Genomic DNA, 27617 nt, shown 5'->3' with positions numbered 1-27617 from the left:
GGACTGAACTCATCTTAGCTATTGGTGCAAAGGTTTCCAGATAATCAACACCATAGGTCTAAGTATACCCTTTTGCTACCAACCTTGCGTTGTACCTCTCTATCTTGCCATCGGCCTTGTACTTCACTGTGAATACCCATCGACATCCGACTGTCTCCTTGTCTGGGAGAAGATCAAATATTTCCCAAGTTTGGTTTTTGACCAATGCATCCATCTCATCTTGCATGGTTGTTTTCCACTCATATTTGGAGAGAGCCTCAGTAACATTCCTGGGTATAGACACAGAATCTAGAGAAGAAAGAAAAGCACGGTAGGAGGGTGATAAGGCCCTGTAGGAAAGATGGTGTGAAATGCAGTGGGTTGTACACTTTCTCTTCCCCTTACAAAGTGCAATGGAAAGATCAAGGTCAGTGGGATCAGCTGCAACAATGGTATTAGGGACAGAAACATTATCATCGGAAAACATAACAGGCTCAAGAGGAATACCTAGAACTGTATTTGCCGAATCTAAAGTTTCAGAAGGTTTGACAGAGAGTGGTGTGGGTCGAGGATGTGTGGAGTCAACCATCATCTGTCGGCGCTGATATTGTTTTAAGGCTGCCCATAGTGGCTCAGGTAATGAAACTAGAGGTGCAGGTGCTGGCTGAACCAATGCTGGTTGAACTAATGGTGCAGGTGGTGGCTGAACTGGTGGTGCAGGTGCTAGCTGAACCGATGCTGGTTGAACTAATGGTGCAGGTGGTGGCTGAACTGGTGGTGCAGGTACTGGCTGAACTGGTGGTGCAGGTACTGGCTGAACCGATGGAGGCACCACAGAAACAGGAAGAGGAACAGATTGTGAGTTCTCCTCCCCAAAACTCTCCCCTTGAGGAGAACCACTCGAGAAGAAGAATGTGGATTCAAAAATGGTAACATCCATAGTGACAAATTTGCTCCTCCACACTGGGTCATAACAACAATACCCCTTTTGGTTCTGAGCATACACAAGAAAAACACATCTCTTGGCCTTAGGATCAAATTTCTTGCGATGAGGGCCAAGAATGTGAGCAAAAGAAATACCACCAAAAAACCTCAAAGGTATATGAAATATCTCTCCATTTGGAAAAATGAGGCAAAATGGCACCTTAAACCCCAAAGTCCATGAAGGAACACGATTAATCACATGTACAGCTGTAAGAACTGCATCTCCCCAGAACTGCACAGGGACTGAAACACGCACCATAACACTCCTTGCCACCTCTACAATGTGTCTATTTTTCCTCTCAGCAACTCCATTTTGTTGCCGTCTATATGCACAACAGCTTTGATGAACTACACCATGTTCTAAGTGATACGTGGTTAGATCCTTCTCAAAAGTACTCTCTAGCATTATCTGATCTAAAAACCTTAGTTCTCACTCCAAATTGTGTGAGAACCATCTGGTGGAATTGTTGTATTAACTTAGGAACCTCATCATATGATTTCATCAAATATAGCCAAGAATATCATGTATAATCATCCACAAACAAGAGAAAGTAACGGAATCCTCCCATTGAAGGGATTTGATATGGCTCCCATACATCAGTGTGAACAATATTAAAAGCAAAAGTACTTCGTTTATTACTTGGTTTAAAAGACTGTCTACAATGCTTTCCTAACTGACAACTCTCACACTCCAAAGTAGATAATTGAACAGACTCAAACAACTTTGGGAAAAGACATTTCAAAGAATTTAAAAAAAAAATGATGTCCCAAGCGATTGTGCCAAAGCATAATCTGGTTTATTGACTCTAACCAACTACTACTACTGCTGCTAACACACTTAAGAGGGCATTTGATCAGATTTCGAACCTAGGGTTGTGTGCAAGAAATCATCCTGCGAACTGAGATTAGATCTCACACACACTCCAGAGAGAAGAGAAGCAATTCAGCCATCTTCGTCCCAGGAGTTCTCCTCCAGCCGCCGCCGCCATTCTTTCTGGCAAGATTTGATCTTTGAAGAAGAAATAAATCAAGAAATCAATTCTTGACATCAGTCTTGCAAAAGGACTGAAAAAGATTTGGTGCTTAGAGTTTCCAGAGGATTCTTGAGAAGGATCCAGTGTGTAGGACGCACTCTGCTGGTTCCGTTCCACTACAGTTGTGTCATCTTCAGCAGGAGCGGATCTTGGTGTCCTCTTTGGACGTGAACACCAACTTTGGGAGATACTGCTTCTCTGGATCAGGTATAATTCCTCCCTTCCCTTTTTGGTTCAGATCTGGTTCGATTATGGTTCAAGTAGGATCCTTGAATATTGTATTCTAAATTTAGGGAATACGATTCCCAGTTGGGAGAAGGTAGGAAAATTTTTGAAATTCGCCCACCCATTCCGCAATCTTTATGGCCTCCATTAGATGGATCCTACCATTCTTTCAGTGGTATCAGAGCCACAGGTTCGAATCTTGAACCAAAAGAAAATCAGATCTGAACCTGCGCAGATGGACAGAAGATGTTCCGCCAAGATTTGCGCAGATTGTTTTCTTTATTTCAAGAAACCGTTTCTTATTAAGGGCGATTGATTTGAAATTAATTTTTGTTAAATCTAAAATTTATTTAGAACTGTTCTTTATTTATTTTGATTTAATGGACTGTTCGAACCTGGAGATCGCAGTGCAGATTTGGCGCAGATGGTCTGCGCACCCTTTTTCCTTTTTTTTCATTTATTTTATTTAATTCGGTCTGTAAATAATTTTTTTTTATTTTCTAGACTGAATGTAAAGGATTTGATCAAGAATGTAATTAATTAATAGAAATAGGATTTCTGTAATTTTTTATTTTCTTGATTGAAGAAGAAGGCGGCGCTGGAAATTTGCAGATGGAGAATTCGCTTTCTGCGATTTGCAGTTTGTGAAACTGCAACCCTAGTGATTAACCTCTGTTTTGCAGGTGGTGCGAACAGTCCATATTTGATTTGTGATTGTCTAAAATTAAAATTGTTAATTTCAGATCTTTCATGAATTAACTCTTGAATTGAAAATCAGTTTCGAACAATTTCGGACTAGATTGGACCAAAACTGTTTGGACCGAATCTAGGGTTCGAAGGGGACTGTTTTCAGTCCATTTTTCTCATACTTGTTGTTCCAAATCTGATGTTCAATTACGAGGATTAATTCGGCCCACCTATAAAGCCCAGTTTTAAAAGGTTAAAACTGCAAAAGCCCACTCTTGTGAGAAAAGTTGTATGGGCCGAACTTTTTAGACAGTTGTATGCCCTTAGCTTCAATCAGAAATATGTACATTATGAATTTATTGTAAATGAATAAAGTACACATTTGATTCATGTTTCTGTGGTGTGTTTCTGTGTAATACCCTTAAACTGGACACTTAATGAGACTTGTGTTAGTTTAGAATGTTCACAGCCATTGGGTAAGTCTGGGGAGATTTATCCTGCCAAGGCTGACACTGGTGTGCTGCCAACTGTTGGGGTGACTTGTCTCAGCTACCAGGGTGAGATCCGAAGCGCATGCAGTGTAGGATTAATAGAACCTTTGAACCGGACCAGATTTCCAGTGTTGCCCTGGACCTTGGAGATAGATGGGCAAAATTGGAAAGTTACACCTGACCCCTAGACTCGATTATGATACTACACTAGGTGTCGGATTGGGCTATCTTTGACGTACCAATCAGTGAGATCCTTAGCAGGGGTCAAAACCTGGGTATGTTGGGACAGTTCGAGAATTCATCTCAGTGGGTGATCATAGTGATAGGATCAGCCCCTTTGTCGGACAAAGGTAATGATCGGGGATGCACTCTCTCTGATGGAAACCAAGACTGCCGGCAGCCGATTTCAATTGTTGAGATTTTGTTTTGCAAAATATATTTATATAAAGATATACATATATATGTTATGGTTTCGAAATGATTTGCAAAAGGTTTTAATTCTCGGGATCCATGTAAGCAGAGAGTGCAACACTGTTCCTTGCAGTCGAGGGAGAGGTCCTCCCTTGTCGGGCAGTGTTTGATCATTACGGGCTGAGAGGTTAAGTGTAAGACCATTGAGGATAATACCTGATGGGCTAATCTTGCATCTGCCCACAGTCCCTGGGTGTTACAAGGTGGCTTGGCCCAAGGACCACTTAGGGTAAGCGTTGGGCCCATAGAGCCCATAAGATGGGTTTCAGGGGGTGCACTATTCGGCCAAGCCTTGTAACAAAGGCTGGGCTGAACCCATGTGGCTGATGTGTAGATCAATGTTTGGGTCCCACGCCATACAAGGAAGCCCAACTGGGCAACAGTTTGGAAGGCTAAGTGAGTACATAACCTTAAATGGGCCTTAAGCCCATTTCGAACTGGGCTGATTTGATCAGTCAAATTAAAAGGGGCGAATTCTGAGATGGATCAGCTGATAGGATTGGGCCAAGACCCTATCCACTTAGAGAGTCCAAGATCTAAATAAGATTTAGATCTGGAAGCCTCCTAATTAGATTAGGAGATGGCTGATCTGATCTGCAGATAAGATAAGGGTTCTCCCTTATCACTTAAAGGGACTTCTAATCCAAATATAATTTGGATCAGCAGCTCCTAATAGGATTAGGAGTTGATCCCTTTAAATCTATAAAAGGAGGAGGGGGTGGCAGCCTTTAGACATGCAACCAAAAGACTCTTGTCTTCAGAGCTGAAATCACAGAAGAGAGATTTCTGCAACCTCTACAAAATCTCTCTTGCCACCTCCTTCCTACCGCCGCCTTTACCTTCAGTTCGACCTCCAGTTCTTGGGAGAAATCAAGATCTGATCTTGATACCAATCTTTTGGGAAAAGATTGATTGGAGCTATACTCACAAGCCATCCAGTTGATTCTTGCGAAGGGTCAAGTTCTTTTGAAGAACATTGCTGATTATGCTCCATCCTGCACTGCACCATCTTCAGTGGGAGCAGTCTTTGGATCCTTCCTTGGGTGTGAACACCTCCATTGGGAGATACTAATTCTCTGGATCAGGTACATCCTCCCTCCTACTCCTTTTGGTTCAGATCTGGTTTGGTTCATGGTTCAAGATTGATCCTTGAAAAATATGTTTTTCTAAAATAGAGAATTCGATTCCCTGCAAAGATGGGAGAAATTTTTTTTGAAATTCGCCCAGTCCCTTCCGCAAAACTTGGGCATCCATGTGATGGATATCCCATCCCTTCAGAACTGCTAACTGCGATTCAGCCCATACACCTAGTCGACATTAATTGTTAATGTTATGGATTTTAAATGGACTGCTCAATGGGCTTTACAGCAGTTAATTCATGGGATCAATTCTTCCTTTACATGTGATGTTTGGATGTTTGATGTGCTGCGACTATGGGCCATAAGCACTTGGCCCATGATGACTCGTTAGTGGCTCTTACACACACCATGGCTGAATGCACATCATTGCCATGGTGTCCCTTAAGGTCATTGGATGACCTCTCCTTACATGGTGGGCCCCACAACCCTGAAAAGGGATGCGTACGGAAACCCTAGCCGCATAAGGCCCACCAAAAATCTAACTTTATGAAAGTCAGTGGGAGCCACTCTAGTTTAACCTAAAATTAGTACTAGGGCGTAATTTTGTTCCCTCCAGCAAATATGAGTGCATGCGATAGGGAGATTCATATGATGGACTCTCTAAAGGCCTTCCGTCATTAGCACAATGATGGGTCCTTCAGTAATGAGAAAACGCACCATAAAATTGGGCTATCCATTTGCTGTCGGGTCTGTCAGAGTGTTTCATAAGATGATAGGGGCGTCATAGACCGATGTGGGAGGGGCTTCACCAGAAAATGGGAACTCTCTCACGGTACCTTGGCGTAACCTAAATATGATGGGTCAGCACTCACTGGACAGGAAGATTTACCTGAAAATGGCTCTGAACCTTGTCTGACAGAGGCCAAAGGGAAACTCATTTGATGAGTGGATGTGATCCATAGCAGAAAGGTGGTGGGGTTATGCAGCAGAAACAGTTGGCCCCATGCACCCTATGTGATTTCCCACATTTCCAGAGACATTTCGCCATCTCCGTCACTGAGAAATGAGGGAAATCTCAAAGATGAACAAATGGAAATGGAACATAGATTAAAAACCATATCTATGTAGGTAACATGAATCAAACTAAGGTTGTGGACTAACGTCTTTGTTGTTTTATCAGAAAATGGCAAACGGTCAATTCGCAAAGCTTCTAGACGATAACAAGCTTAAGGGCCCAAACTATGCCGACTGGTACAGAAATCTTATGCTGGTCCTAACTTCCGAAAAGTTAGATAAGGTGGTGAAAAATCCTGCCCCGGAGCGTCCGGGTGATGGGGCTTCTGAGGCCCGTAGGAGGGACTACCAAGATTGGGAGGATAAGAACTCCCAAGCCCGCTGCTTTGTCATTGCCTCACTGGACAACTCAATACAGAGGTAGTTCGATCAGATCGAACTAGCCAATGACATATTGGACAGTCTAAAGACAATGTATGAAGAGCAGAACCATTCTACTCGACAGAAGGTCTTGAAACTGTTCATGACCGCGCGGATGTCCAAAGGGTAGAAAGTTCATGACCATTGTCTTCGAATGATAGGCTACATTAACGAACTCGAAGCCCTTGGATCCGGGCTAGATCTTGGCACGCAAGTGGATGCCATCCTGAATTCTTTGCCCTCTTCCTTCAATGCGTTCACAATGAACTACAACATGAATAAGTTGAATGTCAACGTCCAGGAACTCAGCAATATGTTGCAGAGGGCCAAGGATCTACTCAAGAAGGATGAGCCTGTCGTTATGCTTGCTGAAGCTAACAAATCGGGCAAGAAAAAGAGAAAGGCAAAGAAGCCCCAGAAGAAAACTGACAAGCCCAAAAAGTAGAAGAAGAACAAGGCATCTGATGTCTGTCACTTCTGCAAGTAGACCGGCCACTAGAAGAGGAACTGTCCTGCCTACCTGGAATTTAAGAAAGGTAACGTCGAAACTTGTGTCATAGAAACTAATATGTTAGTTACTTCTGTGTCCTGGTGTGTTGACTCTGGGGCTTCAACTCATGCGTGTAACTCACTGCAGGGGTTCAAAGTTAGCAGAAGATTGAGTGAAGGCGAAGTGACACTATTCTTGGGAATGACTGCAAGTGTTGCAGCTGCGGCAATAGGAACCGTAGAATTAGTCTTTAGAGAAGGAGTGCTCGTACTTAAAGATTGTCTTTATGTACAGAACTTAAGAAGAAATTTAAATTCTGTTTCTAAACTGTGTACTGATGGATATACTGTTTATTTTAGTAATATGATTACTGTTAAATGGAATAACAAATTCATCGCATGCAGGGAACTGGAGAATGGTCTCTATGTTCTACATCCTTCTCTGGAAACTAACTTAACCGAAACTACGTCGGTCGAAAATCCCAAGAAAAGGACTCGTGATACAGTAAATCCCACGTGCCTCTGACATTACCGACTTGACCATATCGGTGTTGACCGAATCACAAGGCTGGTAAAGGATGGTCCTTTGGATTTTCTAACCGTAGAAAATCTTCCCACTTGTGAGCCTTGCCTCCAAGGTAAGATGACTAAGCGACTATTTGACGGTAAACCTGAAAGATCTGCAGGCACACTTGACCTGATACATACTGATGTATGTAGTCCCCTGATACATACTTGACCTGATACACACTTGACCTGATACATACCTGATACATAAGATGACTAAGCGGCCATTTCATCACCTTTACAGATGATTTTTCACGATATGGTTACGTGTACCTAATGAGACACAAATCTGAATCCTTTGAAAAGTTCAAAGAGTTCAGACAGGAAGTCGAGAAACAGTTAAGGAGAGAAATTAAGGCCCTTTGATCGGATCGAGGTGGTGAGTATCTCTCTGACGAATTCAGGGACTACTTGAAGGTCAACGGGATAGAGTCACAATTAGCTCCTCCTGCCACACCTCAACTCAACGGTGTTTCAGAGAGGAGGAATAGAACCATGTTGGACATGGTCCGATCACTTCTCGTACACTCAGAATTACCCACATCCTTTTGGGGATATGCATTAGAGACTGCTATCTACGTGCTGAATCGGGTTCCAACCAAATCGGTTCCGAAGACTCCATATGAGTTATAGACCGGGAGGAAGCCAAGTGTAAGACACTTGAAGATTTGGGGTTGTCATGCACACGTTAAAAGAACAAGTGCGGACAAGTTGGAGTCCAAAACCAGCCGTTGCCTATTTATAGGCTACCCGAAAGATTCGGTGGGTTATCTATTCTATGACCCAAGTGAGCAGAAAGTGTTCTGCAGTCGAAACGCCCAATTCTTAGAAACCGAATACATCATAAACACCCATCGTCAGGAAATAGTTCTTAATGAGGAGAGCTCATGAGCAATGGGAGATGTCCTGCAAGTTCCAGGTAGTGACCAACCTAGAAGATCCACTCGGGTATCCAGACCACCAGTCCGATATGGCTATGACCAGGATAGTTACCTAGTGGAAGCCTTGACTAGTGAGGAGGATCCCGTAACTTACGTAGAAGCTATGTTAGACATAGATTCTCAGAGGTGGGTGGAGGCCATGAGAGCTGAGATGGACTCAATGGAGACCAATGGGGTCTGAACTCTAGTAGATCCGCCCTCCGGGGTAAAAGCAATTGGTTGCAAATGGATCTACAAGAGGAAGAAGGGCTCCGATGGCAGGATTGAGACCTACAAAGCTCGATTAGTGGCGAAAGGGTATACTTAGAAAGAAGGCATCGATTATGAGGAAACCTTTTCGCCCATAGCCATGCTTAAATCCATTAGGATCCTGCTAGCTGTAGCAGCATACCATGACTACGAGATTTGGCAAATGGATGTCAAAACCGCGTTCCTGAATGGAGATCTTAGTGAAGATATCTACATGCAGCAACCGCAAGGCTTCATTGCTGCTGGTCAGGAACACATGGTATGTAAACTTAATAGATCCATATATGGACTTAAGCAGGCTTCTAGGAGTTGGAACATCCGTTTTGATTCTGCAGTCAAAATGTTTGACTTTGAGAAGAATCCGGATGAACACTGTGTTTACAGGAAGTCCAGTGGGGATAAGATCACATTTTTGGTGTTGTACATGGACGATATCCTACTCATTGGGAATGATGTAGGAATGTTGACTTCGGTCAAGGTATGGCTATTACAGTAGTTCTCCATGAAACATCTTGGAGAAGCTTCATATATACTGGGTTTTCGACTCAATAGAGATAGATCGAAGCGGATAATTGGATTATCCCAGGCTGCTTACATTGACAAAATTGTCAAAAGATACAGCATGGAGAACTCCAAGAAAGGAAACGTACCTTTCAGGCACGGAGTCACTCTCTCCAAGAAGATGTCTCCCAAAACTTCTGAGGAGATTGAGGGCATGAGAGAAGTTCCCTATGCCTCAGCCATAGGGAGCATCATGTATGCCATGCTGTGCACTCGCCCGGACATTGCTCAGGCGGTGAGTGTAGTAAGCAGATTCCATGCCAACCCAGGGCAGGAGCATTGGACTGCTGTGAAGAACATACTCAAATACCTTCAAAGGACAAAAGAGTTTTGTCTGGTATTCGATGGTAGTTCACTACAAGTTTTAGGGTATACTGATGCCGATTTCCAGTCGGATCCAGATGATAGAAAGTCTACATCTGGGTATGTTTTCACGATAGGATCGTGTGCTGTTTGCTAGAAAAGTAGCAAATAGGGGTCCACTGCAGATTCCACAACCGAGGCCGAGTACATTGCCACAAGTGAAGCTGCTAAGGAAGCCGTGTGGATGAAGAAATTCATACACGAATTGGGAGTGATTCCGTCCAGCACATCACCCATCCCGTTGTTGTGTGACAACAATGGAGCGATCGCCCAAGCTAAAGAGCCTCGGGCCCACTCGAAGTCAAAGCACATCAAGAAGAAGTACCACGTACTACGGGAGATCGTTGGTAGAGGGGATGTCCTAATTCAGAAGGTAGCATCAGCGTGCAATGTGGCAGACCCATTGACTAAGCCTCTGACACAGAAGGTGTTTGAGAAACACGTAGAAAGTATGGGACTCCGGCTTGTACCAGATTGGACCTAAGTGCAAGTGGGAGCTGTTAGACAGTCTTGTATACCCTTAGCTTCAATCTGATTTGATGTACTTTTGATATTTGGTGTAAATAAATAAAGTGCATGCTTGATTCATGTTGTTTGGTAAAATTCTGTGTAAGACCCTAAAACTGGACACTCATTGAGACACGTGTTAGTTTTAAATGTTCACAGCCATTGGATAAGTCTAGAGAGATTTATCCTGCCAAGGCTGATACTGGTGTGCTGCCAAGTGTTGGGATGGCCTGTATCGGCCACCAGGGTAAGACCCAAGGCACATGCAGTATGGGATTACTCGAATCCTTGAATCGGACCAGATTTCCAGTATTGCCCTGGACCTTGGAGACAGATGGGCAAAATTGGAAAGTTACACCTGACCCCTAGACTCGATTACGACACTTCACTAGGTGTCGGTTCAGGCTGTCTTTGATATGCCAATCAGTGAGATCCTTAGCGGGGATCAAAACCTGGGTATGTAGGGACAGTCTGAGAATTCATCCGAGTGGGTGATCGTAGTGACAGGATTAGCCCCTTTGTCGGACAAAGGTAATGATCGGGAAGGCACTCTCTCTGATGGAAACCAAACTGTCGGCAGTTGATTTCAATCGTTGGAATTTTGTTTTGCAAAATTAATATATATATATATATATATATATATATTTGTACAGTTTCAAAATGTTTGCAAATGGTTTTAATTCCCGGGATCCATGTGAGTGGAGAGTGTGGCACTGTTCCATGCAGCCGAGGGAGAGGTCATCTCTTGTCGGGCAATGCTTGATCATTAAGGGCTGAGAGGTTAAGTGTAAGACCATTTAGGATAGTACCTGATGGGCTAATCTTGCACCTGCCCACAGTCCTTGGGTTTTTATAAGATGGCTTGGCCCAGGGACCACTTAATGTAAGTGTTGGGCCCATAGGGTCCATGTGATGGGCTCAGGGGTTCACTGAGCTTTTCAGTGAATTCGGCTGGGCCTTGTAATAAAGGTTGGGCCGAACCCATGTGGCTGGTGTGTAGATCAATGCTTGGGTCCCACGCCATACAAAGAAGCCCAACTGGGCAGTAGATTGGAAACTAGCTAAGCACTGAACACTTAATGGGCCAAAAGCCCATTTCGACCTGGGCTGATATGATCACCCATCAATGGGGCAGATCTGGGATTAAAGTTAGCAAAAGGATTGGGCCTCTAACCTTATCCACTCTGGGAGACCAAATTCAAATCAGATTTGAATCTGGTAACCACCTGATAAGATCAGGAGTAAGCTAACTTAATCTGCAGATAAGATTAAGATCATCCCCTATCCAAATACTGATTTGGATTGGGATAACTCCTGATTATGAGGTTTCTTAATCAAGAAGAAAAGAGGAGAAACCCTAAGAGAGATAATCAGATTTCGAACCTAGGGTTGTGTGCAAAAATCATCCTGCGAACTGAGATTGGATCTTACACACACGCTAGAGAGAAGAGAAGCAATTCAGCCATCTTCGTCCTAGGAGTTCTCCTCCAGCCGCCGCCATTCTTTCTGGCAAGATTCGATCTTTGAAGAAGAAAGAAATCAAGAAATCAATTCTTGACATCAATCTTGCAAAATGACTGAAAAAGATTTGGTGCTCAGAGTTTCCAAAGGATTCTTGAGAAGGATCAAGTGTGTAGGACGCACTCTGCTGGTTTCATTCCACTACAGCTGTGTCATCTTCAACAAGAGCGGATTTTGGTGTCCTCTTTGGGCGTGAACACCAACTTTGGGAGATACTGCTTCTCTGGATCAGGTATAATTCCTCCCTTCCCTTTTTGGTTCAGATCTGGTTCGATTATGGTTCAAGTAGGATCCTTGAATATTGTATTCTAAATTTAGGGAATACGATTCCCAGTTGGGAGAAGGTAGGAAAATTTTTGAAATTCGCCCACCCATTCCGCAATCTTTATGGCCTCCATTAGATGGATCCTACCATTCTTTCAATATGAGCCATTGTAATCAGTTTTATTTTATGAATATATAAACAATGAGTGGGGCTGCCAGATCATCATTGGCTTTTCACCATCTCTTTTGCTCTTTCTCCTCTTCTCTTCTTTTCAAGAACCCCTTTTTCTTTTCTTATTTTGGATCTGAAGGTACCCCCACTTTTTTAAGTGATCATTGATCAACTAAAAGATTCTTCTCCAGGAATATTAGCCAGATGGAATGCTCAATGTCAGGGGGAACCCATTGGATCCAAATGCAATAGATTTCAACACATTGTTGAGTTGGTCTTGTTTGTTTTATTTAGTTAGAAAGTTGTTGGGCTTTAGGCCCATTAGTTTATGTTTTTTTAAGTTGTGAATGTTCAGCTTTTAGTAGCCACCCTACTAAGGGCATCCTTGTAATATCTCATCTTTTTAAGTTAAGTATAAATATAATGAGAGGGGGGTGACTAGGGTTAATTTCACAATCCTGGTTGATTTCCTACTCTCTTCTTCTTCTCCTTTCTTCTCTACTACTGAAATCTTCATCTTCCCCCTCTTTCCTTCATAAGAAACTCGACTAAATCTGCAATTAGTGATCTCTACTTGGTATCAGAGCAGGCCAAAGGTTCCTTGAAGTTGTTCTCTCATGCAGCCCTAGATCGGCCGACTGCATGGTGATTTAAGAGGCTATCGAAGCTCTCAGGTAAGTCCAGTTTTTGGATTTTTTTGTGGATCTGTGTGCCCTGTAGTTGGTCTAGGGTTTCTCATCAAAATCAGGAAAAACTGGAGAAAGGGGAAGAGTCGTGTTTCTGTTGGACTCTTCAATTTTGATCTAGGAAGTGGCGCCCAAATTTTTTAGGCTTCCTTGGAGTTTCTTGTAAGGGGTGATTCAAGTCCTGCCTGATTTGGAGGCTTCTAGAGAGGGTGGCTGCCTCTTTTCTCTCTTCTCCCGTTCCACAGAAAAGGAATCTTTTGTGGGAAGAAAGTCTAGGACACGAAAAAGGTGTTGCTGGTTCCAAAAGGTGTTTTGTTTGATTTTGCTACAAATTTCAGTTATTTTCTTTACATTTTTTGAGAAGCATGGAATGCCACGGAGCCTGGGACTGAAATGGAACCAGTGGAAGGAGGTGTTGGAGACCCTTTCAGGGCTGGTACCATTACTACAGTTAGGTTGGATGGTGCAAATTACTTAGAATGGTTACAATCTGCAAAGATGGCCATTAGTGCTCGTGGGAAATTAGGGTGTATCACTGGTGAAGAGGTGAAACCCGAAACTAGCAACTCCCGATGGGTACAGGAGAATTATATGGTGATGACTTGGTTGTATAATTCCATGTTGCCACATATAAGTAAAAATTTTTTATGGGCAAATACAGCTAAGGAAATATGGGATGGGGTTGCAAAAACCTATTCACAGAGGGAGAATGTTTCTAGGGCTTATCAATTGAGAAATCAGATTATTGCTACAAGGCAAGGAATAGATCTGTTGCAGCCTATTTTTCAGTCCTTAAAACCCTGTGGCAGGAGATTGACCATTTAGAAACATTTGCTTGTGAAACCACTAAGGATGCAGCTACCTATCAGAAACATCTAGAGAAGTATAGGGTGTTTGAATTCCTTGCTAGCCTTAATCCTGAGTATGATATTGCACGACAGCACCTTCTTTCCAGGGACAGTGTTACTCTCTCCCAAGCATATGCCCTTGTGTCAGGGGAGGAGTCCAGGAGAGATGTGATGATGAAAAACCTTATTCCTGATCAGTCTGCCATGGTAAGTGTTGTGAAACCTAAACAAAGTGGCAGTGACATCAAGAAGGAAGATAAAAGAGATATGATTTGTGACTACTATAAGAAGCCTAAACATACAAGAGATACTTGTTGGAAGCTTCACCCACATCTTGTGCCGATTAGATTGAAAAATAAGAAGGGAAATGCACACATGGCAGTTACTAGTGACATTCCGGCCCCTCCTACTACAGCTGCTCTGGAGTCTTTTGTAGCTGCTGCAGTAAGGGCCGAACTTGAGAGGTATGGGCCGGCTGAAGGGATGAAGCCGCCTTTCTCAGGTCTCCTTCTTCTTCTTCTTCTTCTTCTTCTTCTTCTTCTTCTTCTTCTTCTTCTTCGACTGCTGTTCTCTAGCAAACATGGTATCAAAGCACTAATCGGTCTAACTGGTTACAGCCGCCTCTTTTCTCAACTTCTCTATTCCGTCTTTTTTTCTCTCTCCTATCTCGACCACTGTGAAGAAACCCTAAGGCTGACCGTAGAACACATCAAGGTCTGTATCTAGGGTTTCCCTTGGTTGTAGGGCCCAAGGGGATCTGTGTGGAAACCCTGCAGCAGGTAGTAGCCATTCGGCTGCTAAGAGAGATCTGTGTGGAACAGATCTAGGTGGAAGGACTGAGTTAAACAATCCTAATACAGATTGTAAGGGTGGTCATAGTCTAGGTTCGACCACAGGAGGTGCCAAAGAGGTATTGCCCTCGGCTACAGCTACGATAGCAGAAGTCAAAGCCCAGTCCAGAAGTGTTCAGCACAGTACAAGGGTGGATTGTTCTTGGTTTCGGACCTATTACGGGGGGTTCTCAGACTTGTAACAGCTTCAGTAAGTCTGAAATCGTGTTCTTTGTACTGAGATTTCAATTGTGATCACTGTAAGGAGAAGGAGATGTCTTCAATATCGGGAGAAGTGTCTTCTAAGGATAATAGAACTGGTGGGAGGTCTTCTAATCTGGAAAACCCAAATCCGCACAGCTTGCAAATCACCAATGTATTGTTGGATGAATATAACTTTAGAGAATGTCTATTTTAGCCATGCTCTTCATTACTTCCTGGGGAACTTACGGGTTATTTAGATGGACAGAAGCAGGAACTTGAAGTGGGTGGTGTGGAGTACGCAATATGGCACAAGGAAAATGCTACTGTTATGTCCTGGCTGCTTGCTTCGATGACTCCAAGAGTGGCTAAGACTGTTCAACACTTTCCCATGCTGCTAAGATTTGGGAGAAAGTGTCTAAAACTTATGGACAGAAAAAGAACAATGCAAGAACTTGATCATCATCTTATTCTTGGTTTGGAGAATCTAAGAGACAAGGAGAGGCATGATAAACAAATTGAAGAAGGTAGAGCCTTTAAGTTCTTAGCTGGCTTAGACCCAATGTATGAGAGCATAAGGTCTCAAATTTTGGGAAGGGATGAAATGCCAGATTTACACCATGTCTACTATCTAGTAAGGAATGAAGAGGTTAGGAGGAAAGAGATGCAAGTTGACACTCAAATACAACCTGTTGAACATTCAGCCTTGATTTCTTCAAACCAAAAAGGGAGCAAGCACTCGGACAAGAGGCATCTTAAGTGCACTCATTGTGGAGGTAAAAGGCATGTAAAAGAGACTTGTTGGGTTTTTTATCCTCATCTAAAACCAGCTGCGTTAAGAAAAGACAAGAAGCCTCAGAGGAATCAAACAGCAAGTGGGAACCTTGTTACTAGTCACAATGGTGAGAGCTCGAAGAACATGTCTATAGTTACACTTCCTCCCATTGCACAGACTGCTAATTCCCACACATCTGGGTCCTTGGATTTCACTACTGATGAGGTAGAGGTCCCTAGCGGGGCCTTAACCCATCCAAGGACTAATTCCCTTGCTTTCACCTCTCTTGCCAGATCAGGTATTGTCCTTGCTTATAGTGCAACTAGTTCTATAGAGTCTACTTCTTGGATTATTGATTCCGGTGCAACTGACCACATGACACACATGTCCTCTTTATTTTCTTCTTATCATTTGATGTCTAGCCAAGATAAGATGAGAGTTGTTGATAGTTCTCTCTCCACCATCTCTGGGAAAAGGGGGGTTGACCTAAGCAAGGACCTCTCTCTTAAATCTGTTCTACATGTTCCCAATCTTACTTCCAATATCTTATCTGTTTCAAAGCTTACCAAGAATTTAAACTATAGCATAACTTTCTTTCCTACACATTGTCTTTTAGGATAGACTAACTAAGAGAATGATTGGGAGCGGTAATGAGTGTGGAGGTCTCTACTATTTTGATGCAGACATCAGTTCGGCCTTACAATCATCTGCTGCCAATAGTCAGAATAATGAGGAGTCAATAGCTAGGTTACACTTGTGGCATGCTAGGCTAGGCCATTTACCTTTTTCGTCATTACAAGGGTTGTTTCTTGAATTATTTAAGGGTATTTCAAGTCAAAGTTTAGTTTGTGAAGTGTGTCAGTTGTCAAAACAATGTAGAACTCTTTATCCAATTTCTAGTAATGGAATTCAAGCTCCTTTTGATTTGGTCCATTCTGATGTTTGGGGCCCTTCACCTCTTGTTTCTGTAGATGGCTTTCATTACTTTATCAGTTTTATTGATTACTATTCATGATGCACATGGATCTACTTGTTAAAAGGACGTGATGAAGTGTCACAGATAACCATGGCATTTTGTAAAATGATTGAAACTCAATTCGACAAGAAGATTAAGCAATTCCGTTCAGACAATGCTACTGAATATTTTGAAAGTTCCTTGAACCTGTTCATGGAGGATGTAGGCATGCTACACTAGTCATCTTGTGCTAGTACCCCTCAACAGAATGGGGTTGTTGAGCGCAAAAATAAACACTTATTGAAGACAGCTCGAGTTTTACTATTTCAGCAAAAGGTTCCCAAGCACTGTTGGTCTCAACTAGTCATTACCGTATCATATCTGATAAATCGGATGCCATCTAAGGTGTTGGGTATGAAAACTTCTTTATCTGTCCTTTGCCCTAATCTTCCAGACTTTCCTCTTCCACCTAGAGTCTTTGGTTGTGTATGTTTTATTCATGTAAAGGATCCAAAGAAGACCAAGTTGGATCCTAGGGCTATGAAAGGAATCTTTCTAGGGTATTCTCCTACGCAGAAGGGTTACAAGCGTTATGATCCCGTTACCAAGAAGAAATACGTCACAAAGGATGTGGTATTTTTTGAGTCTCAATCCTATTTTCATTCTTCCCAAAATCCTCTTCAAGGGGAGACTAGTGGGATGGAAGAGGATTCTTCTTCTCCCTCTTTTTTTGTGCCTCTTTCAGCCTCAAGCCTTCCATCTTCTCCTCCTGGTCCTCCTAATTGTAGCATCCCAGGTGAATCTAGTGAGGCTTCCATTAAACCTGTTAACACTAGTAGACAACAAAAACATATGAGAATCACCTACAACAGAAGGAAAAAAGACCCTCCAACTCATGGCAGCAACCAATGGGACTCGGATCAAGCTGCCTCAACAACTCCAGGTAATCTTATCACCCACACTTCTGATTTGGATCTCCCTATTGCTCTTCGTAAACCTACCCGTTCTTGTACTATCTGACACCCCATTGCTAAAAATGTTTCTTACTCACGTTTATCTCCTCGTTACTATTCCTTTGTGCCTTCTCTCTCTTTCGTGCATGTCCCTACTAGGTACTCAAAGGCAATGTCTGATCCAAGATGTAGAGAGGCTATGAATGAAGAAATGAAAGCCATAATGAAAGCCAGGACTTGGGAATTAGTGGATCTACCAGAAGGGAAGAGCACTGTGGGATGCAAATGGGGGTGTTCACTGTGAAGCATAGGGAGGACGGGTCCATTGAAAGATACAAGGCTAGACTAGTGGCAAAGGGGTTTACTCAAAAAGAAGGGATTGACTACAAAGAAACCTTTGCTCCAGTTGCAAAGCTCAACACAATCCGGGTTCTATTGTCATTAGTTGCAAACTTCTCATGGGAGCTACATCAGTTGGATGTGAAGAACACTTTCCTAAATGGCGATCTACGTGAAGAGGTATTCATGGATCCTCCACCAGGTTATGGTCTTGATGGGAAAGTGTATAGACTGAGGAAAGCATTATATGGTCTTAAGCAGTCTGCTCAAGCTTGGTTTGAGAAGCTCTGTGGAGCCATGAAGAGAGTGGGATACACTCAAAGTGGTGCAAATCATACTTTGTTCATAAGGAAACAAGATAGTAGACTTACGGCACTCATCATCTATGTGGATGATACGGTGATTATAGGGAATGATCTAGAAGAGATAAAAAAGATTGAAGGAGTTCTTGGCATCTGAGTTTGAGATCAAAGACTTAGGCCATCTGAGATACTTCCTTGAAATTGAAGTTGCTAGGTCACAAGAGGGCATCTATATATGTCAACGGAAGTACATCCTTGATCTTCTAGAGGAGACAGGTATGATGGGGAGTAGACCAACAGATACTCTAATAGAACAGAATCATTGTCTACAAGAATCAATTGGAGAGGACTACCTTGATAAAGAGAGATACCAAAAACTGGTAGGGAAATTGATATATCTGTCTATCACTCGACCAGATATTGCTTATGTTGTACATGTTGTCAGCCAGTTCATGCACTCTCCAAAGATTCCTCATATGAGAACAGCGGAAAGGATTCTTAGGTATTTGAAGACTTGCCCAGGAAAAGGAATTCTGTTCAAAAAACACAATAAAATTGAAATTGAAGCATATACTGATGCAGATTGGGTTGGTTCTATTGGAGACAAGAAGTCTACTTCTGGGTATTGCACATTTGTGGGAGGGAATTTGGTTACATGGCAAAGTAAAAAGCAAAATGTGGTTGCTAGATCAAGTGCAGAGGCTGAATATCGAGCTATGGCTCATGGTGTTGTTGAACTATTGTGGCTTAGGACCCTTCTTGGTGAGCTCGGGATAAGGGTCGAGTGTCCTCTCAGGCTATAGTGTGACAACAAGGCTGCCATCAATATTGCAAATAACCTAGTGCAACATGATAGGATGAAGCGTATTGAGATTGACCGACACTTCATTAGAGAAACGATAGTCTCGGGGGAACTTTGCATTCCTTATACTCCTTCCGATATGCAGATTGCAGATAAGCTAACAAAAGGACAAGCTTCAATGAAATTCTTAGATTTACTTAGCAAGCTAAACATGACTAACATCCATGCTTAGCTTGAGGGGGAGTGTTGGTTCAATTGGTTTAGTGTTTATGTTAGTCTTATTTATGTTTTAAGTTCTTAGTTATTGGGCCTAAACTTGTTTTATTCTTTTTATGTCTAGGTGTCCCATCAATATTAGGGGCATTCTAGTCCATTCTTGCAACATTACTTTGTAAACATCTATATAAGATTATAGGGCCGGTTGAAGTGATGAAGCCGCCATTCTCAGATCTCCTTCTTCTTCTTCTTCTTCTTCTTCTTCTTCTTCTTCTTCTTCTTCTTTGTTTGTTGACGTTTTTTTTTTGTTTTGTTGGTACAAAATTCAGAAAAACAAGTTAGAAATGACTATAGTTTACTATGAGTTATGACTTATGATAGATCTTTTATGTGCGGCAAACAACAGAGAGGAGATGAATAAAATTTTCAAAGAACATAAAATAATGCTATTGAGGTTTTAGTCTTTCTAATTATGATTAAGTGAAGTAATTATCTTAAAATAAATACATGATACTATGTGGTGGGGGCTATACAAATATCAAGCATCTAAACCAATCAATGTATGTTATATATAACATATAACATATATTTATATATGACATGTACTACGGAGTCGGAGTCGGATTCGGGTTGGGTTGGGTTGCCTAAGGGGTCAACCCTAACCTAACCCGAAGTAAAGTTGGGTTCATGAATTTCAACCCTAACCCTAACCCAAGCATCAACCCGACCCAACCCAACCCAACCTTTTCAGCCCAAGTTGCAGCCTTAGCAGCAGGAATCCACTATAATCAACAACGGAATACATTATGAACAGATTCTCTCAAACCCTTGAACCCTGTACACCCAAAGCCCTCTCTCTCTCACTCTGTCCCGTGTAACACTCATTTCGAACCCAAGGGACAGGTGCAGTATATACAGGACCCAAGCCCTTTGCATCCACCACAAACCTCAATGAATTTTCCCCTTCAGTTCCTTTTCCACAAAAGTTGAGTTGGGTCATGGAGCGGACTGCAAATGGAATTCAAAGCATACACAACAATCACAATCCGATTTCTTGTACTTGAGCCCAACAGCTGAATGAGAAATAGGAATTGCACATATTCCTTGGAAAATGAAGAAAACATGTATTGAATCAGTAATGAACTAAATCATGAAAATAGATATGCATCCCACAAACAAGATCTAAAATGCCTTGGATTCTGGGGTTAGGCAGGTTCATTATTTCCAAGTCCCCATCTTCATCACTAATCAAAAGGAATTACAGATTTTAACATGACTTTGCAATTAAAAATGTTAGCAGATGGCACAGAATAACAGAACAGAAATTTTCAGAAGAGCTCCAAATTCTAGAAAGTTGTCAATTCAAAAACTAGCACACTGACAGTCTGACTATCTAGCAACACAAAGGGTTGAAACTCAAAAAACTACAAAGATCCATTTGATTAACCTATATCACCATTTATTCAGTTTCACTGTTCTTATACCAAACAGGCTTTGACAGATTAAGACCTAGAGAAGTGCATATGTTTTGGTTTCTTCAGTTGATCACAATCATTGCGACCCTTGCAAAACCAATTCTTAGTATAGTTGATTATCCACTCCAAAGTAGGCTATAGAAGGATATTGCAGCAAACTATTAAAATCAGAATATCATATTCATATCTGACTGTATGTGTCAATAATTCATCACTTATATACAAGATCAATGGTACAGTCATGGAGTCCTTGAATTCATCATAAGAATTACTGAATGTAAACTTCATAGCCCCTTGTTTAAATGTGTAAAAAGTGTGAAAAGCTTTTTCATGTTCTGTGCATTTGTGATCTCAAGAGTACTCCCCCTTGATGCTAAAACTGATCCTACATGAAATACTGATGAAAATAATTAAAATGAAGTCAGCAAGTTGTTTATATGTATGGCTGTCCTTTAAGGGAAAATTCTTACTTAACAACTAGTCTCTGTAATAAATATATCTACACTACACAATATAAAAATAATTGATTCATATGTTAAAATAATGCATTTAGACTACTAACTAATATACAGAAAACTAGAACAAAAGAAATGATATCGTACCTAGTGACTTCTAAATGATCCAATAGTCCCAATCTGAGCATATATGCATAATGAAAATGAGCAGTAGGGTAACACCAGAAATATGATCTGGAGGAAGAGAAGCAACAGGCATTGCTTTGATGGGTGCTTATTGGTTGGTAATGATCACATGGTTAATGAGGTTCAGCTGTGATATTTGAGATCTACTACTACTACATACTTGGGCTCATTAAGACAAACGCTGAGCAGAAAGCTAGCTCCATACGTGTGTTCATATCAGCAGATAGCAAATTCAATGCAACTGGAGTTGGGCCCTGTTTTTTTTTTAATAAATGAGAGTACTTTTATTGAAATAAATATCAGAAATACAAGCAGCCTAGGAAGAGGCACGAGATGTTACCTCCCCAAGGACTGAATCATAAACACTAAACATGCCCAAACCAGAGATACAAATTGCAAAGTAGCCCAAAGCAGATCACCCCTTGCTTGGCCAGAGAATCAGCCATTGCATTTGCTGATCTGCTAACCCACTGGAGTGGGCCCTGTTTCAAATGAAAACAATCAAAAAATCCACAATTATAGAACATAAGTACAAGTATTAAAAAGAATCAAAATTTATATTAAATTGCTGAGACATGTTTTGATCAAAAACAGTAAATAAATCCACATTTAAACATGTTTTCTTTATGAGAGATTGAGAGGGAGGTGTTACTAGGATTTGAATGTTGTGTATAGATTAATTGGATAAGAAAAAAAAAATATGGCTAGGCTTCTTATTTAGGAAAGAATGGATAAATAAATGTTAGTTCAAACTAGAAGCATGTGTACAATGGCATAGTCCCCACTCTAGTCTTGCAATTGATCAAATTAGAAATTAATATCTATCTATCTATCTATCTATCTATCTATCTATCTATCGATCGATATATATATATATATATGAATCAAAATTTAAGATGTTTCTAAATCAAATACAAAACCACAACATAAAGGCTTTAAAGATATTATATAAGTACAGTATGTCCTATATCCTATAGTGATTAAATCTAATTTAGTCTCTTGATCAAATAAAAAACCAGGCCTAAACACTAAAGAAGATTGCAACATGGATGGTGGACAGTGGATACCAAACATAGTTGCTGCCTACTCAATACAAAATCAACAGCCAATAATCAACTAATTAGTTCAGCTCTGATCTTCGAATACAACAATAGATAGATAGAGAGATAGATCAGAATAAAGTAGAAGCACTAAAAAATTTTGAGATTTGGTGTTAGACGGTACTGTTGAGAGATAAATTTTTCAAATTAAAAGTTATGAAGTTAATGAGAGTGAGATGTTTCATACTGATGGATATATACATGTGAAGTTACAGGTTATCCAATCAAAGATAGTAGAGCAGATTAAGTGTTGTCACTGTAAGTATTCAATAGAATAAAGATAAGGGTGATGAGAAACAACCAGATGGTTCAGGGTTCTCTATTTATAAGTCCCCTTGTAAATCTAATTAATGGAGCAGGAGTGGTGTTTATTTCTTACCCATACCATACAAATTTTGTATGTAGATGCCTCTAAGAAATAGTAACTGTTGGATCTACATCTACCTGCTACCAAAGAGGACAACAACGATATTAATACAATTGGAGCTTGGATGGAGGAGCAGTTATAAATTAAACTTAATTGAATTTAAAACATATAGTGGGTTTACATGAGAGAAGATGAATACATACCACCTATTGATGCAATGCTGTCAATATCAGATTCATGGTGCCACATCAAGAAGAGAGATGAGAACATCAGAGTGAAGCAGGTAATTCAATAGTGGGAATATGAGAAATCTTGGGCCAATCTTCCCCTCCCTCTTGCAGCGAACTCCTTAGTTCATCAGGGCAATTATAAATAATAAAACGACGGAGGCTGATGGGCAGCTCCTCCTCCAAAAGGGGCTTCATATTATTAGACCACTCTATATTCAATGCTAGTAGAAAGTTGAGCTTGTGGAGTCCCGTGGACAAGGAGGTCAGACGGGGACATCCCAAGATTGTCAAATTGCAAAGAGAGACAAGGCCTTGTAACTCTGTCAATGATTGAAGAATAGGACAATCAATGATTTCCAAATTCTGAAGAGATGTAAGACCTTGTAACTTTGGAAATGATCGAATCATAGGACAATTGAAGATTTTCAAATGCTCAAGGGATGCAAGACTTTGTAACCCTGGCAATGATTGAAGAATAGGACAATTGGTGATTTCTAAATACCAAAGGAATGCAAGACCTTGTAACTCTGGAAATGATTGAAGCATAGGACAATTGATGATTTTCAAATGCTCAACGGACGCAACACCTTGTAACTTTGGCAATGATTGGAGCATATGACAATTGATGATTTCTAAATAACAAAGGAATGCAAGACCTTGTAACTTTGGCAATGATTGAAGCATAGGACAATTATTGATTTCTAAATATCGAAGGAATGTAAGACTTTGCAACTCTGGTAGTGATTGAAGCATAGGACAATCACTGAGTCTCAGATCCTGGAGAGATGTGAGACCTTGTAACTCTGGCAATGATTGAAGCATAGCACAACCATTAATTTTCAAATCCTGAAGAAATATAAGACCTTGTAACTTTGGCAATGATCGAAGAAGCATAGGGTAATCATTGATTTCCAAATTCTGAAGAGATGTAACACCTTGTAACTCTGGCAATGATTGAAGAAAAGGATAATCATTGATTTCCAAATCCTGAAGAGATGCCTTGTAACTCTGGAAATAATTGAAGCATAGGACAATCATTGATTTTCAAATTTTGAAGAGATGTAAGACCTTGTAGCTCTGGCAATAATAGAAGCATAGGACAATTGATGATTTTCAAATGCTTAAGAGATGTAGGACCTTGTAACTCTGGAAATGATTGAAGCATAGCACAATTGGTGATTTCTAAATACCCAAGGAATGCAAGACCTTCTAGCTCTGGCAATGACTGAAGCATAGGACAATTGGTGATTTCTAAATAGCAAAGTTGTGAAAGACCTTGTAACTCTGGCAATGATTGAAGCATAGAACAAATGGTGATTTCTAAATATCCAAGGATTGAAAAATCTGGTAACTCTGGCAATGTTTGAAGCATAGGACAATCATTGATTTTCAAATCTTGAAGGGATTCAAGACCTTGTAACCCTGGCAATGATTGAAGCATAGAACAATTGGTGATTTCTAAATGTCGAAGGGATGCAAGACCTTGTAACTCTGGCAATGATTGAAGCACAAGACAAATGGAGATTTCCAAGCCCTCAAGCAATGCAAAAACTTGTAAATCTGGCAATGATTGAAGCACATGACAATCATTGATTTCCAAATTCTGAAGAGATGTAAGACATTGTAACTCTGGCAATGATTGAAGCTTAGAATAACTCTTTATATTTAACTTAGAAGTTGATGGAAGCCTTGGAAGAGAAGTCACCATATCACACTGATTGATTTCTACTTGTTTCACAGTGGGAAGGAAAGATGGCAGTTTCATCAATTTGGGACAATTCCTGATGCTAAGTTTTTCAAGGCAAGGAAATTCTCCTTCCTCTGTCCCCCACCATTCATTCAAACCAGTCATATATGAGAGAGATAAAATCTCCAACTTTTGAAACCCCTTCTTTTTATTGTTGTTATCACTATACCCATAAAATTCTTTACCCAAATGTTCCAGTTCCTTCATACCAGATATATGCAATACTTTGAGTGAAGGTAGATTCCAAAAAGGAGGAAAAAACTTGCACTTCTTACAATTCATTAATTTTACCGTTGCCAACATATCATAGCATGTGATCATCATCATCCATTTTGGAAAACTTATGCCACCATAATTATTTATTTTGAGTTCTTTCAATCCTGTGTATGGTTGTAAGCCCTCTAGTACACCCTCCATGCTACCTCTTTCATTATTATCATCCCATTGCAACTCCAACGTATCAATCTGATGGTTATTAATGAGGTTAGCCTCCTTGGCCTCCTCAAAGACAGCTACATTTTCTAACCCCCAAAGACAAATAGATCCTTGGAGATGACATAACTCTTTTAGCTCTCCTATCATACTATTGTTGCCATTGCTCTTTTTCACCTGAAACTTAGGCAATGTCTTCAAAAAATGTAATCTCCCAATGCCTCTTATTAGATTGAAAATTTCCCACTTGTTATCTTCCATCACTATATATTGGAGGTTGATTAGGTTTCCCATGTTTTTAGGAAATTCAATGAGGTCATTACAATCTTTAAGCATCAAAGATTGCAAATTGTAGAGGTTGCACAATGACTCGGGTAACACTTTAATGCCTGTCTGGTTGAGGTTAAGCAATTGTAGATGTTTCAAATTGCCTATTGAGTTTGGCAAATTAATCAATTTATAATTTTCACTCAAATCCAATACACGCAGGCATCGGCATTGTTCAAATAAGCCATCTAGGATATGCTGATCCCATCTTGATGTCAAAAACATCAATGTTGACAATTCCTTATATTTATATAATTCTTTTTCCACTGACTTTGGTTGGACACCAATCATTGATACGTAATGAACCTTCTCAAGATTGCTACTGCTATTGCTCCGTGTTTTGCTCTCCTCCATCCTAAAATACATGTCTTTTGAAACTGACTCTGCTAAACCATGCATCAGATCATGCATCACAAATCTGTTATCAAAATAATACTTTTGAAAAGATGACCTATTCAACAATTCATCAAAGTATTTGCCTGCAAGGTCTTCCATAATGCCAATTTCTTTGGGTGTAATGAAACCTTCTGCTATCCAAAGCCGGATTAGGTTTTCCTTATCAAATTTGTGATCTTTAGGAAACAAAGAGCAATATGCAAAGCATAATTTTAAATGTGCTGGTAGGTGATAATAACTCAAACATAGAGCTGGCATTATTGCCTCATCTCCTTCAACCTCCCACATGTCACTTTCTAAGACAGATTTCCACCTTTTCACATCCAGATCACCAAATAGAAGTCCTCCAAGTGATTTTACTGCTAGAGGCAACCCTTTTGCATTTTTTAACAAGTTCCTCTCCAATTTTTTTCAAGTTTGGATGCTTATTACAGATCTCATCATCAATAAAAGCCTTCCTTTTGAACAATTCCCCGCAATGTTCATATGACAAGGCTTCTAAATCAATTCTTTTTATGGCGCTCATAATGGAGGAAACTTTGTTAAACCGAGTGGTTACTATTATTCTGCTTCCTTTTTGTGCTGAAGCATTAATTGGAACCCTTACGGCATCCCACATTTTGCAGTCATCACTCCATATATCATCAAGCACAAGTAAAAGTTTCTTTCCCTTAAACCAATTCTTGAGTTCTTGTTGAAGTGGTTCCACTCGTTCTATTGCCTGGTGTTTACGGGTTATTGACTCAAGAATTGATCTAGTAATTTTTGTAACATCAGAATCCTGGGAAACACAAACCCATGCTCTCACATCAAAATGATAAACTACATTTTCATCCCTGTAAATGAGTTGAGCGAGTGCAGTCTTGCCGATCCCCCCAGTACCAACTATTGAAATAACGGGAACTTTTTCCCTATTATATATATCAGATAGTAAAACGTGCATTATATCTTCTGCATCTTCACTCCTACCAAAAATTTTATCATCAACTAGGGAAACACTCTGACTCTGAGGGCATGAACCCAGTAATGAAATAGCTTTGAGTTTCCTTTCCGTTTCATTAAGTTTCCTACCAATTGATGAGACCGAAGCCACACAAATGTGGTTCATCTTTTGTTGAACCTCATGCAACTCATTTTTTATGCCAGTTATGACAGCAGGAATCTCATCGCGACATAACAATTGCTTCTTGTTGAAAGAATAGGAGAAGTATTCGCAGCGTACCTTTCTGATAGCCCTAGAGGTGCTCTGTTTACTTTCATCATCATCATCATCAGCCCCCTCCAAACTTCGTCGTTGAGCTTCGTAGATGAACTCCCCCAATGTGTAAGTGGCTTTGCACACAACTTCTGTCATATCTTTGAGGAGCAATTTCAAGTGTGGATCTCTTATTTGCATATCCTCTGTAGAACTCGCCATTGCATGTGCCTCTTGGAGTGTTCTAAAGAGGTCAATCAGTTGTTCCTGAATGCCCCATTCAGATCCAAATTTGATCATCCAAGGGGAGTCCAATTGGTTGAGTAACCCCTCAAGCCATGGGGATACCACTACATCTGCTGTTGTTGCCATTAAAATCAAGATAGTCAGCCGATTGCCTTCGAGATGATGAGTAGTTGAAAATCGAAAGGATCACCCCCTTATAACCTTTGGCAACAATTCGCATCATTTCTTGAATTTCCCCGTTCTTTAATAATTAAAGAATCCACGCAATCGTTGAATTGTCAAAGCTCGCTCAAAATAGTATCTTCTCTGAAACGTAAAACAATTATTGCAAAGTTAAAATTAATTTTGCTTTAACAAAATGAAAGAAGAGTTTTTTTTTTTTTTTTTTGTACAAAATAGATGAAGGGATTATGATGAGTTGTAAATTGAACGTACGATTATTATGATCACCTGAAAAATGACATCTCTTGCCTTTGCTTTTTGGAAGGTAAATGGACGAATGATGAGCCGTAAATTGAACTTACGGTCAACTCATA

At 40.6% G+C, this 27617-nt stretch overlaps 1 protein-coding gene across 6 annotated transcripts in view; it reads right to left on the bottom strand.

The window, feature by feature from the left end:
• The window catches only part of LOC104607393 (uncharacterized), a 33750-nt gene extending 6373 nt beyond the window's left edge, over positions 1–27377 (bottom strand). For 3 of the 6 annotated variants that reach the window (XR_016068545.1, XR_016068544.1, XR_016068546.1), the window contains exons 1-4: positions 22712–26856; positions 22521–22585; positions 21382–21523; positions 21202–21295 (exon numbers count right to left, since the gene is read on the bottom strand). Coding sequence is in view for 3 of the 6 variants with exons in the window: in XM_088886362.1 (XP_088742488.1) it covers positions 26863–27207 (345 nt within the window). In the remaining 3 variants the exon portion in view is untranslated. The other 3 variants (XM_088886362.1, XM_088886361.1, XM_088886363.1) reach the window with 3 other exon arrangements.
• Positions 27378–27617: the final 240 nt, after the last annotated feature.

This window comes from Nelumbo nucifera, chromosome 4 (assembly GCF_055504915.1).
Source record: "Nelumbo nucifera cultivar China Antique chromosome 4, China Antique-T2T, whole genome shotgun sequence".
NCBI lineage: Eukaryota > Viridiplantae > Streptophyta > Magnoliopsida > Proteales > Nelumbonaceae > Nelumbo > Nelumbo nucifera.
Note: the sequence above shows the minus strand (reverse complement) of the source record. Positions and strands in the feature narration are given on the sequence as shown.